The sequence below is a fragment of the Rana temporaria genome, chromosome 7 (assembly GCF_905171775.1).
Source record: "Rana temporaria chromosome 7, aRanTem1.1, whole genome shotgun sequence".
Lineage (NCBI taxonomy): Eukaryota > Metazoa > Chordata > Amphibia > Anura > Ranidae > Rana > Rana temporaria.
Genome location: NC_053495.1, coordinates 53,507,766 through 53,521,864, shown reverse-complemented (window position 1 = coordinate 53,521,864; position 14,099 = coordinate 53,507,766). Strand labels below are relative to the sequence as shown.

At 44.2% G+C, this 14,099-nt stretch overlaps 1 protein-coding gene across 6 annotated transcripts in view; it reads left to right on the top strand.

The window, feature by feature from the left end:
• Positions 1-14,099, top strand: part of LOC120945304 (inter-alpha-trypsin inhibitor heavy chain H3-like) — a 166,666-nt gene that overhangs the window by 98,296 nt on the left and 54,271 nt on the right. For 4 of the 6 annotated variants that reach the window (XM_040359387.1, XM_040359384.1, XM_040359386.1 and 1 more), the window contains exons 15-16: positions 7,339-7,344; positions 8,303-8,329. In XM_040359387.1, coding sequence (XP_040215321.1) covers positions 7,339-7,344; positions 8,303-8,329 — 33 coding nt within the window. The remainder of the gene's footprint in view (positions 1-7,338; positions 7,345-8,302; positions 8,330-14,099) is intronic. The other 2 variants (XM_040359385.1, XM_040359383.1) reach the window with 1 other exon arrangement.

Sequence of the window (14,099 nt, the reverse complement as noted above, 5' to 3'; positions counted from 1 at the left end):
GAAGATCAGAAAAAAAACATCAAATGGCAGAGGTGCCCCAGAAAATGGTGATACTAGTTGGCATTAAAAATATACATTTAGTGAACACCAAATGACGCATTTGGTGGCTGACGGCCGCTTCTTTCAGACCTGCATGCTTGTGTACAAGTTCTGCAATAAAAACATAAATATTGCGGGTATGAAGATTAAGAATCTAAAAAGAAAAAAAATATATACCGTAACTCAAAATTGTCAATGGGTTAAATAAATAGTGGTTAATAATCGTAAGGGTAATATTAAAAAAATATTGATATTAGAAAAACAACTATATAAAAATATATACAATTATAGACATATTATGATGAATGGTAAGAGTAAAGATAATTGTCTACATACAGTGGCCCAGATTCAGGTACGACTTGCGCGGGAGCAAGTGTGATTTGCACCACGCAAGTACGGATTTGCTCCCAGGCAAATTTGCGGGTGACCCAGAAAACAAGCTAAGCCTGAAATGTGCCATTTTTGCACGGAGGCAGTTTCTCTGCCCCGGCGCAATTAAGGGGCAATTTTGCTCAGGGAGCAACTTGCGCTCTCATGGTTTTCCCTCAGCAAATATGCAAATGAGGAACTGCCACTGATTCATAAACTTGCGCGTGTGAGGAGCATTTTGCTCCCAAAGCGCGCAAGCTGTTTAGCCGGGGGAAATTTGCACTTTATAAAAGCAGGGGCAAGTTAGCAACAGATGGCCACAGGTCAGCTGGAGAGAAACTACAGCACTCCTCACCGTGTGTAGGGACTACAAACAAAAACAAAAACAAAAAAACTTTGAGCATAAACTAAATATAGAAAAGCTCCTAATCTGAGCAAAAAAAAAATATCCCCAAAAAAAAAAAAATATAAGCATAATCAAAATAAATAGAAAAGGCTCATTATATGAGCAGCAAGGGATAGGTAAAAAATACAAAAATAAAAGGAAAATATATATTTTTTTTTTTTTGGACATCCTTGTGCCAAGGGTGCCCCGGCTCTGGCTCCTCAGTCTGCGTGGTTAAGCCTGTGGTGGGGATGGAGCCTGGGCTGAGGATGGAGCCTGTGGTGGGGATCGAGCATGGGGTGGGGATGGAGGGGGGGGAGGAGCATCAGCCCCTACTTCCTCACTCCTGGCAGGTGGTGCCTGCAAGCCCTCCATGGCGTTGGCCAGGCGGGTGAGCACGCTGTTGGTTTGGGCCAACATCCGCAGCTGCCGGGTGGTATTGGTCCTCTGCTGCTGCCGGGTTAATCTCCCCTCCTCCCGCACAGCAGCAGTGTTGGCCTCCACCGCACCTGCCAACCTGCTCACCTCCGCTGTTAGCAAAGCGATGGCGCCCTGCTGCTCAACCATGCAGGTGGCCATGGCTCCACAGTTGGCACTGACTTCCTCCAAGCTCTCAGTATCTCGTATCCCCCGGTCAGCATGCAGGGTGAGGGCTTGCTGCAGAGAGGAGGAGGAGGATGCCAGGCTGTCCGCCACCCGCCTCAAGTCTCCCACCATGTCCCCTATATGGCGGGTCTGCCGGGCCTGCTCCTCCTGCAGACCTTCACGGAGGCTGGAGGGTACAACCCTAGTTTTACATAGAGCCTTTCTTGGAGGAGAGGCTGGGGCACAAACTGAGGGAGAAGGGGAGTGGGCCACACTGGAGGGAGGGACACTGGAGGGGGGGACACTGGAGGGGGGACACTGGAGGGGCTTGCCCTGGAGGGGGATGACGTGATGGTCGGGGGGTGGTGGGGAGGTCAGGGATGGTGGGATCCTCCTGAAGGTACACAGATTCATCCAGGTTGAGGATAATGGACTCCTCCACCACTTCCTCCTCCCTAGATGGACTATGGGCGATATCCTCCTCCACCAACATGCCCAGGATCTGCAGGGGGCCTGACTGGACCCCATGATGTTCTGGGGATGGCGTGGGTCGCCCTACAGCCGACGATGGCCCAGCCTCATCATCAACATCTGTGGATGACACAAAAAAAATATGTTGCTGGAGCAACACACTTATCATATGTTCCCTTCTACCCCCTCCCATGATACACAGCAGATATGAGAAACAAAAACTTGTTACATGTTCCCTTCTACCCCCTCATATGTTCACTTCTACCCCCTCCCATGATACACAGCGAATATGAGAAACAAAAACTTGTTACATGTTCCCTTCTACCCCCTCATATGTTCCCTTCTACCCCCTCCCATGATACACAGCAGATATGAGAAACAAAAACTTGTTACATGTTCCCTTCTACCCCCTCATATGTTCCCTTCTACCCCCTCCCATGATACACAGCAAATATGAGAAACAAAAACTTGTTACATGTTCCCTTCTACCCCCTCATATTTTCCCTTCTACCCCCTCCCATGATACACAGCAAATATGAGAAACAAAAACTTGTTACATGTTCCCTTCTACCCCCTCATATGTTCACTTCTACCCCCTCCCATGATACACAGCAGATATGAGAAACAAAAAACTTACCAGTCCCCAAGTCCCCAACAGTGGAGTCATAGCCTGGCAGTCCCTCCACCTGCTCCAGCGCTAGACTCTGAGAGATGACCTCCTCCTCCGGATTGAGTCGCACAGAACAGGCTGGTCCTCCTCCCGTGCCCCTGCTATGCTTTCTGATTAGGACAATTTTGTCCCTGACTCGACGACGCATGTCAGTAAAAAATGTTTGGATGTCCATCCAAGTCCGGTCCTCAAAGCCCAGGGCATTTATGTCCAATGTAATAGCCTCATATATTGCCCTCCTTTGGGCTACGGTGGTATTCTTCCGCTCTGAACCAAAAAGAACGGCAGTATGGCGCGTCAGTGCCGCAAGCAGTATATCCATCTCAGCGGAGACAAAATTTGCTTTTCTTTTTTTTTTCCCTATCAGGAGGTGCCATCTCAGAAAAAAGGGCAAAATTACCTTGCTCAGGGGGGGTGGAACAAGCAGGATGTAATTTTGCACAGGACCTGCGCAGGTCTGCCCCTATTTATTTGCTCAGTGCAAGCAGGTGGGCAAAATTTGCCCTGAAAATAGGAGCAAACCACTGCTGAGTGGAAAAAAGATCATTTGCATAGGGCACACCCACTTTCACTTGCGCTGCCTTAGGCCCTGATTTTTGCCTTACAAAGGAGCAAGTTAGCAGACAAAAGGAATCCTGAATCAGGTGGCAATCTTTCCAATTTGCCCCAGCGCAGAGCAAATCAGCTGCTCTTCACATGTGCAACTAAAGGGCAAATCTACCTGAATCTGGGCCAGTATATACACTGATCAGCCATAAGATTATGAATACTGACAGGTAAAGTTGATATCATTGATTATCTTGAATACGTGCACTAAAACATCCTGCTATTCTTGGCACCAAGCAGATTGAACATGGTCATTGCTGACTTCAGCAGTACCTGAAACCTGTGTCCAGCGTTTTCTGATTGATCCTGATTGGTCCCAAATGTAATCTGGCAGGCTTCTTACTTCCGGGTGAAACAAGTGTTCTAGTGTGCTGTTGTGCAAAGATGAGCTTTCATGCGCTTCAAAATGCGTGAGCACAATGAAACACGCATGGTAATAAATGCGGGCCCTTTGTAAAGGATATTTGTTATGAGTATGTTAAAGTGGATTATAATGGCCAATGATTGTACCAAAAGAAGTTTGAAAGTGGAATATAACAAATAAATAAATATATATATATATATATATATATATATATATATATATATATATATATATATATTGTGACAGGAAGTCAGGTAAATCTGTGGGTGTTGTCACAGACGGGACATACATTTCTGCCTTGTTTAGACAATACACCAATTGTTATTAGGCGTCGGCTGCAAAAGTAGCCAGAAAAGGTCTAAGGGCGTTGGAAAACTTCAGCTGTTCAGAATGAGGCAATTAAGGCCTCTATAAGTAATCCAGAGGATTACCACTGATTTGCTGCATCCTGAGGCTTTGCGAATAAGGAGAGCAGTAGCTGAAAGTCTTCTGAGGAGGTGAGGTGGAGATTGATTTTTCTGTGTGATAAAAATCAAAAGACTATTATTTTTCTGCTGTATGTCCAGCAGTGTCTGCCCAGCATTAGGCTGTGCCAGACTCCCTAGATAGGTTTCTGTGTGGTGAAGGTAGACTCCCCAAGTGGCCAGGGTTTATTTTATGTTTGATTTTGTTTATGCTGTTTGGATGCTTGCACTTGTTTCCAGCAAGATGGATAAAGAATAAACCAAAATATTTGTTTTCAACCGTCTTCGACTGCCTGTCTGTATAAATTCAGTGTGTAGTAAACCCACAAGGTAGTACCGGAGAGAATCCAAAGCCCATTTCACCGCAAAACATTCTTTCTCAATGATGGCATAATTCTCCTCATGGGCCTTCAACTTTCGGCTGAGGTACATAACAGGGTGTTCCTCCCCCTTCATAATCTGAGACAGTACAGCTCCTAAGCCCACATTTGACGCATCTGTCTGAACCACAAAGTCCCATGAAAAATCAGGCGAATTTAAAACTGGCTGACTACATAAGGCCTGTTTTAAAGACTGAAAAGCTGTTTCTGCTTCGGGAGTCCATTTGGTCATAACAGACTCCTTCTCTTTGGTCAAATTGGTCAGGGGAGCAGCCTGTGAGGCAAAATGGGGGATAAAGCGGCGATAATAGCCCGCGATCCCCAAAAATGCACGAACCTGTTTCTTGTTGGTGGGACGGGGCCAATCCTGAATAGCCTCAACTTTGTTTATTTGGGGCTTGATTAGACCTCTTCCAATGGTATACCCCAGGACAAGGATAAGCCGAGAGACAAGCCAGGGGTCATACACGGAGAAGTCTGGTCAGGCGAGCCAGGTCGTCAACAGGAATACAAGAACAGGAACAAGGATTCAGGATCACACCATGGGCTGAATATCATGCAGCAGTTGGTGACTGCTGCAACAAGCTTTAAATAGGGCACTGACGCCAGGAGTCCCGCCCGCATTGCGTGCGCAATGGCGCACGCGCGTGCACAGTAAAGAACAATGCATTTATGGTGTTGTTGCCTGTATGCGCGCGCATGCTGATCTGTCTCAAACAGCAGAACTGTCTCTACTTTTCTGTCAGAACTAGGATTTGTGTGTATACATACACAGATACCCATTCTGGCTCTCGTGCTCGCGATCACGTGTGGCCGGCCGTGATCGCTATGGCTCTTAAAGTAGCCACCGTACATATAGGGCGATTCGCGGGAGGGAGCCACATTGCGGCCGTATATGAATAAGAGCTGGTCGGCAAGTGGTTAAGGAATTATTTTTGAATGTTCCTTCTATGTTGTCCTATTCTGAATCTCAATTGTTGCGTAGTGCGTCCAACATATTTGTTTGTAGAACTTGTAAATCCTAAAGAAGCAGCAGTCAGCCACAAAACATTATTTATTTGGTGTTCAATTAATGTATAATTTCCATGTCAACTGTTATCACCATTTCTTGAAGCACCGCTGCCATTTGTTGGATTTTTTTTTCTGATCCTTATCACATGTCAGCAGGGACATGAACAAGAACAAGCCACATTTTTTAACAGTGTGAGGTAGGGTTAGAACTTCTATAAATGTTTGCATTGCTGTCTGTGCTGCGTTGTCCTGTCCCAGTGGCGTCCAGATACTAATTTTCCCTAAGAAGGGCAAAGAGAGCCATAACCCCCTAGGGTTCACACCTATGTGGTTTTTAGTGCATTTTGCAGTTTGAAGAAACGCACTACTGTCCACTTTTACATGGTTTCCTATGGTAAGGGTCAGGGACTTTTTTCCCACGTTTTGCATGTAATAGCCTTTAATGGAATCACACTAGAAACGCAAGTGTTGTGTTTGTGATGTGATTTTTTATGTGTTTTGCCAAAACACTGTATATAGCTGGTTGCTAAGGAGGGGGCCGGGTAGTCACGAAAAAAACAGCGTGGGGGTTCCCCCCAGGTCCATACCAGGCCCTTTGGGTCTAGTATGGATTGGGAGGGAACCCCCCATGCCAATTAGTTTTTTTTTAATGGTGTGGGGTCCCCCCAAAATCCATACCAGACCCTTATCCGAGCATCTGGTTCGGTAGGTCAGGAAAGGGAGGGGGACGAGCGAGGCCCCCCCTGAACCATACCAGGCCGCATGCCCTCAACATGGGGGGGTGGGTGCTTTGGTGAAGCGCCCCCCCGCCCCAAAGCACTTGGCCTGTGGTTGTTGGGGAGTGCGGGTGTGGGACTTATCGGAACCTGGAAGCCCCTATTAGCAAGGGGACTCCCCATGTGCATCAATTACATCGTACCCCTACCCATTCACCAAAAATCTGTGAAATGTTAACAAAATACAAGAGCCAGTTTTTGACAAGTCCTTTATTAAATAAGAAGCCCCAAACCATCTTCTTCTGGAACCGTCATCTCCCGAGGTCGTCTTCTTCTTGGGCTGTCTTCTCCCTCGCCGCCGCTGTCTTCCTCTGTTGTGATGTCCTGTAATGTCCCGCACTGTCCGGCACCTCTTCTATAGCCATGGGGCTACCATGGCTTGTCACAAAGGGTCAGGCTCTCTGGGCGCCATCATTGGATGACCATGCCCCATGGCTATACAAGAGGTGCCAGACAGCATGATGTTACAAGAGGCAGGCTCTCTGGGTGACGTCATTGGTTGGCCACGCCCCATGACCATATAAGAGGTGGCAGACAGAGGGGGACATCACAATGGAGGAAGACAGGAAGACAGCTTCAGGACAAGACTGTCTTTTTTTTTTTAAGTCCCCTGCCCGCAGACCCCGACAACCATCGGCCAGGGTTGTCAGAAAGAGGCCTTTGGCCTAATTGAAATGGGGGAAAGGTGCTTTGGAGTGGGGGGCGCAGAGCCATTGGGGAATTTTACCCATTTCCTGTTCTAGTGACACAACAGGAAGTGAAAGAAAATCTCCCACTAGTGAACCATGCAAAGAACTGTAATATACAGTATCCCACAAAAGTGAGTAAACCCCTCACATTTTTGTAAATATTTAATTATATATTGTCATGTGACAACACTGAAGAAATTACACTTTGTTACAATGTAAAGTAGTGAGTGTACAGCTTGTATAACGATGTAAATTTGCTGTCCCCTCAAAATAACTCAAGGCACAGCCATTAATGTCTAAACCGCTGGCAACAAAAGTGAGTACACCCCTAAGTGAAAATGTCCAAATTGGGCCCAATACTGAGATACTGTAATACTTTTGCTTCTTCATCTTGAGTTGACACTGTTACAGATTAAAAAAAATTATTGTAGAACAATCCTTTAATTATTTGTTTTTCTTTCTTTTTTTTTCCTTTTTTGTTTGTGACATGTTCATGTTCTCTATCTTGTCATCTTTGTTCATTCACAAGGAGAATGTAAGTATTTCATGTCTTTTAAATTGTACTTCACAATAGTCAGTATTAATCTAGCTATTTCTTAATGATAAAGAATGAAAAATTGAGAAAAAAAAACATTCACAAATTAAATCAGCATCAGACAGGGCCGCCATCAGGAATTATGGGGCCCCTTACAGCTTCAGGCATGGCCCCCTGGAGCAGAGTACCAGGGGGGGAGAGCTGCCGACTGAAATTGAGAATCGCGGGGGGGCTGCCGCGAATTTAAAAGCAGAGGGGTTCTTCGGCTAATTGAGAAAATTGAGAAGCGTAGGGGGCCTTTACAAAAAACAAGAAATAAGGAAAAGTATATATATAAAAAAAGGGGGGGGTAGCCATTCGGGGCTCTGGGGACCTCTGGGCCCTTTACTAAAAATAAAAATAAAAAAAAATATAAAAACATATATATAAAAAAAAGGGGGTTGCCATCCGGGGCCCTGGGACCTCAGGGCCCCTGGGCCCTTTAATAAAAAATAATAAAAAAATCAGGGGTCTGGGGACCTCTGGGCCGTTTAATAAAAAAATACATATATGAAAAAAAGAAAAAAAAAGAAAAAGAAATAAAAAAAAATATAAACAAAATGTATATTTTTTTTATAAAAAAAAGGGGGGGGGTTGCCATCCAGGGCCCTGGGGACCTCTGGGCTCTTTAATATATATATATATATATATGAAAATAAACATTTATTAAAAAAAAGCGGGGGTTGCCACATGGGTCCCTGGGGACCTTCCAGTAAAATGTGACAATATTGTCTGCAGAGCTATTGCATTAACTGAGTACTCATTTGGATCTTTTGGACCTCAATTGGCTTTTGATCACAGAGTCAGTAAGGTATAATCTCAGATTTATTTATTTCATTATTTTTCATTGCTAAAATTATTTAAAATCTATTGGATGAGATGTTTTGTTTTAACGGTATTTGTGGTTTGTATTTTACAGCCCCAGGCCACACTTCACCCTATCAGAGTAAGGATTTTAATATTAATTCTGAATAATTTGAATAAAGTAGAAAAATGGCTAATGTATTACTAAAGGAAATATAGGCTTATAGTGGAAGAAACCACTAACTATATCTATTCTTAAAAATGTTTCTTCCCCCTCCTTCTACCTATTCTGCCTAAACTAGGGTGACCAGACATCCCCTCCTTGCCTTCCCTGGAGGAGTGATCTTCCTCCGCTCCCCATCCAGTAGTAGCCGGGGTCCAAAGAGTAAGACTTGAGAGGCTGTGAGGCGGGCGGTGAAGGGCAGAGAGTCGCTGATTGCCGCCATTACTAGTAAAGAACAAATATGTCCCCGTATTTCATTTAAAAAATCTGGTCACCTTAGCCTAAACTGTATAACAAAAAGATATTTGCCTATTTTTAATCCGCTCCAGTTTAGTCATATGATCCTGTAGCACTGACTCCCCTGTGTCAGTGAGTGGCTGCTTTCAGGGGAGAGGAGGGACTGCCAACAATGGCTGGGCTATGGGAGCCTATGTGTGACATATATAGGTTATACAGAATAGGTAGAAGGAGGGGGGAGGGAACATTTTTAAAAATAGTTGTAGTTTTCTTTAATGCAGAATGGAGATGAAGGGATGCATGTTCAGATGTGCAGAATAAAGGGGGTGAAAGAGTTTATATACATATACACTTTCATGAATTTAAAAAAAACTAAACAGTAAAGTTAGCCCAATTTTTTTGTATAATATGAAATATGATGTTACTCCAAGTAAATAGATACCAAACATGTCACGCTTTAAAATTGCGCACATTCGTGGCGACAAACTATGGTACCTAAAAATCTCTATAGGCGTCCCCTTATTTATTTATTTTTTTACGGTTACCATGTTGGAGTTATAGAGGAGGTCTAGTGCTAGAATTATTGTTCTCGCTCTGACAATCGCGGCGATACCTCACATGTGTTATTTGAACACCGTTTACATATGCGGACGCGACTTACGTATGCGTTTTCTTTGCTGCCCGAGCTCGCGGGGATGGGGGCGCTTTAAAAAAAATTCTTATTTTTTTTATTTTTTTCATTGTGTTTTTTTAAAAAAAAATATAATTTTTATTGCTGTCACAAGGAATGTAAACATCCCTTGTGACAGGTACTTTTTATGGAGGGATCGGGGGTCTAAAAGATCCCAAATCCCTCCTTTGCACTTCAAAGTATTCAGATTGCCGAAAATAGCGATTCTGAATACTGTATTTTTTTTTAAACGGTGTTCTGTCGAGAAGGGCCCGGCTATCGAATAGTGCCCGGGTGGAACTGCGCATGCGCCTCACAGAGCCGCAGAACAGCTGAGTTTACGATCAGCTGTTGGCTCGCGTGGCCAAGACACGTTCATGTAGGTGATGGGCAGTGCTGGGGGGCGGAATTTTTATCGATGGCCAAAGAAATCTGCAAAAGAAATCTGCTATTCATTTTGAACACTTGCGGGGTGTGTTTAGTCAATTGAAGAGCGGCTTTTTCTATAAAGATTTCTTTAGCAGATTTGTTTGGCCATCAATAAAAATTCCGCCCCCAGCACTGCCCATCATTGAAATATCCGCCCCTTCATGTAAATATCCGCCCCTCTCCTACATGAACGTGCCCTGGCAATGCGAGACAACAGCTGATCGTAAACTCAGCTGTTCTGAGGCCTTGTTCTGCGTATGCTCGGCGCATTTGCAGTTTCAGCCGGGCATTTCTTGACAGGACAGAGTAAACCGAAAGTGGCGTTGTGACATCGCTTCCGTGTTTACAGAGAGAAGACTGGAACAAACCCGTTACCGCCTTCATGCCAGTCTGTCTCTAGCTGCCGGAAGTGGCGAATCGTTGATCGGGTCTCCCGGTGGGGTGGGATCCCCGGTAAGAATGGCGGAGGGTGGCGGGATGTTCCAGGTAACAACCGAGTGGCTTTTAGCCACATCGGTTGTTTACCCAGGAAGGCCAACCGCCCGCTCTAAAAACCAGTACTGGGATGATGCCTGCAGCTGCGGGCATCATTCCGATATAACCCCCTAAAGCCGAGGCCGCATATTTGTGTACACTCAGCGCGAAGGGGTTAATGACAATCTCAATATATGATTATTTTCTCTATTGTCTACCTGATTCTGTATATAGTACTATTGTTTAAATGTACTTTAAAAACCTTGTGGAAAAGAAAAACAAGGCACATATTTGTGGATGAATAATAATTTTGCAAACTTTTGCAGAAGCAGGATTACATTGGCAAACATCAAAAATCAAATTAATCAATAGATTCTCTGGTTATAGGTGTTTTAAAGACTGTGGGCCAGATCCTCAAAGAAGTTACGCTGGCGTATCTATTGATATGCCGCGTAACTTCTATTTTTCTCCGGCGTATCTTTGTTTTGTATCCACAAAACAAGATACGCCTGAAGCTGTGCTAGATCCGACTGGCGTACGTCTTAGTACGCCGTCGGATCTAAGGTGCATTTTTACGCTGGCCGCTAGGTGGCGTTTCCGTCGATTTCTGCGTCGAGTATGCAAATTAGCTAGATACGCGAATCCACAAACGTACGTCCGGCCGGCGCATTTTTTTACGTAGTTTCCGTAAGGCTTTTTTCGGCGTATAGTTACCCCTGCTATATGAGGTGTATCCTATGTTAAGTATGGCCGTCGTTCCCACGTCGAAATTTGAAAATTTTATGTTGTTTGCGTAAGTCGTTCGTAAATAGGGCTTTGCGTAGAATGAAGTTCACGTCATAAGCATTGGCTTGTTGCGGGTTAATTTCGAGCATGCGCACTGGGATACCCCCACGGACGGCGCATGCGCAGTTAAAAAAAAAACGTAATTTACGTTGGGTCAAGACGTATTAACATAAAACACGCCCCCATCACATACATTTGAATTGTGCGCCCTTACGCCGCCAAAGTTACACTACGCCGCCGTAACTTACGGCGCAAATTCTTTCAGGATACAAAAAAAAGCTGTAAGTTACGGCGGCGTAGTGTATCAGAGATACGCTACACCGGACGGATAGAAGCGCCGCGCTTCGTGGATCTGGCCCTGTATTATTGATGCCTGTTATTCAGATGTAATTGTGGATAAAATCAGTTACCCTAAAATAATACAGCAGTTTAAATGGAGTCTGATCCAGTGACCCTCTGGCTTATGTCTCTGCCACTATTTCTGCCATCTAAAGTTGTAGGTTTTCCCACCCCTCAGCATGTAACCTCTCTTCCTCTTGCATTCCCCAATGGGTCATAATGCATAGATAAATCCAGGAGCTCACATATAAGCAGAGCAATGATTTTTGTCTACATAGGCAAAGCTGTATCCTTTACATCAGTATCCCTGTGTGACAGGAGGGGGTGGCAGGAGGGGGGCAGAGTGGTAGGAGGGGGAGAGCAGTAAAAAATGGTTTAATACAATCAGCGCAATCACCAACACAAAAATTGTGTTTATTAACTCTTCACCTAAAAATATACTTGTGCCTAATAACCTAGGAAAAAGTTGCCGCTAACACTCTACAAGTGATTCCAATAATCCACCACGTATAACATATACAGTTGTGCTCATAAGTTTTCACACTCTGGCAGAATTTATGATTTCTTGCCGATTTTCAGAGAATATAAATGGCTTTTTAAATCACAGTTAGTGTCTGGGTATAAATAGTCAATGAGTTTGTTAGCTCTCACATGGATGCACTAAGCAGGCTAGACATTGAGCCATGAAGAGGTAGAAAAGAACAGTCAAAAGACTTGTGTAACAAGGTAATGAAATTTTACAAAGATGGAAAATTATATAAAAAGATATCAAAAGCCTTGAATATGCCAGTCAGTACTGTTCAATCACTTAATAAGAAGTGGAAAATTTGGGAATCTCGTGATACCAAGCCACGGTCAGGTAGATCAAGAAAGATTTCAGCTGCAACTGTTGTGGCTGCAATCTTTCTTGGTCTTCCTGGCCTTGGTTTGGTATCAAAAGAGCCCCTAATTTTCCACTTCTTAATAAGTGATTAAACTGTACTGACTGGCATAGTCAAGGCTTTGGATATCTTTTTATATCCATTTCCATCTTTGTAAAGTTTCATTGCCTTGTTACGCAGGTCTTTTGACTGTTCTTTTCTACCTCTTCATTGCTCAGTGTCTAGCCTGCATAGTGCATCCATGTGAGAGCTAACAAACTCATTGACTATTTATAGACAGACACTAATTGTGATTTACAAAGCCACAAATGTGGGAAACTAACCTTTAATTGCCATTTTAACCTGTGTGTGCCACCTTCTTTGTCTGTACCAAGGCCAAACTTTCCAGGGTATGTAAACTTTTGACCAGGGTCATTTGGGTAGTTTCTTTTGTGATTATGATTTAAAAAGGGTAAACACAGTTGATTAATAATAAATGGCTTCAGCCAAACACTAACCATGAGTGAAAGAAATGTTTTTGTGTTATCATTCATATTCTCTGAAAAATGGCCAAGAAATCATAAATTCTGCCAGGGTATGTAAACTTATGAACACAACTGTAATATTATATATATTAAGTGCAGCGCAATTAATTATATGTAAACACTCCTAAATGACCCTTCTAAAAGAATATCAAAATATATCAAAAACAAAAAGTGTCTTTAAAAGTCCTTCAAATATCTCCAAGTCAAAAAAGTCTCATCAAAAATACACACCACTGTGTCATAAACAGGTGACAGTGGTGAATCACCACCTCATGGTAAAATGCCCGCTCACCTCCAGAATCAGACTCCACTACACTGACACAGGATGGGGGCAGAGTGACAGGGGGGGGGGGGTAGAGTGAAAGGAGGGGGGTAGAGTGACAGGTGGGGGGTGGAGTGAAAGGTGGGGGGCAGTGTGGAAGGAGAGGGCAGTGTGACAGCAAGGGGCAGTGTGGCAGGAGAGGGGCAGAGTGACAGGAGGGAGGCAGAGTGACAGGAGGACACCTGAGCACACACTATACTAAACACTAGGCACTGTGTAGAAGAGTCAGGAAACTGCTGTTGCCTTGAATATATTTTTGGCTACCAAGCGGAAACCTTACCAGTGCAGCAGGAGCAGCATGGCTAGAGGCAAGAAGCAGAAGCTGGAGTAGGGGGGGTGGAGCTACTCTCAAAGGAAGTTTCCTGCTACTGTGCAAAGGGCATTTTGCCACGTTTGCATTTAAAAGCATTAAAAAAAATAAAAAAATAAAATTTGTTTTCAAAATAGACAATAATGAAAAAGGGCTGTAAATGAAATGTGGCTAAGTGCGAATTACCGTGTTTAGCCACATTTAGAAGCATTTGGCACTTGAAATGCCTGTAAACTAACTTCTGAACTGACTAGAAACGACTGTAAACGACCCTGTGTACATGGACAGATAAGATTACATAGAGGAGAGTTCAGGGGCAGTTGAAAAAAACTCTCAACTGCTCCTAAACCTCAGTAAACCTCAGTTTACCAGCAGCAGTGTACAAGGCCTAAATCAGCAGTCCATTTAGAACGGCACTACACAAGAAAGGGATTTCCAGTAAAATGTGACAATAATGGCCCGGATTCACAGACAGCGGCGCACATTTATGCCGCCGTAGCGTATCTCCTGTACGCTACGCCGACGCAGCGCAGAGAGGCAAGCATGGAATTCACAGAGCACTTGCTCCCAAAACTGTGCTGGGTTTCCTAGGTGTAAGCCGGCGTAGGTGGAAGTGGGTGTGAGCCATGCAAATGAGGCGTGACCCCATGCAAATGATGGGCCGAGCGCCAGACAGATACGTATAACGAACGGCGCATGCGCTGTCCCGTGGACGCA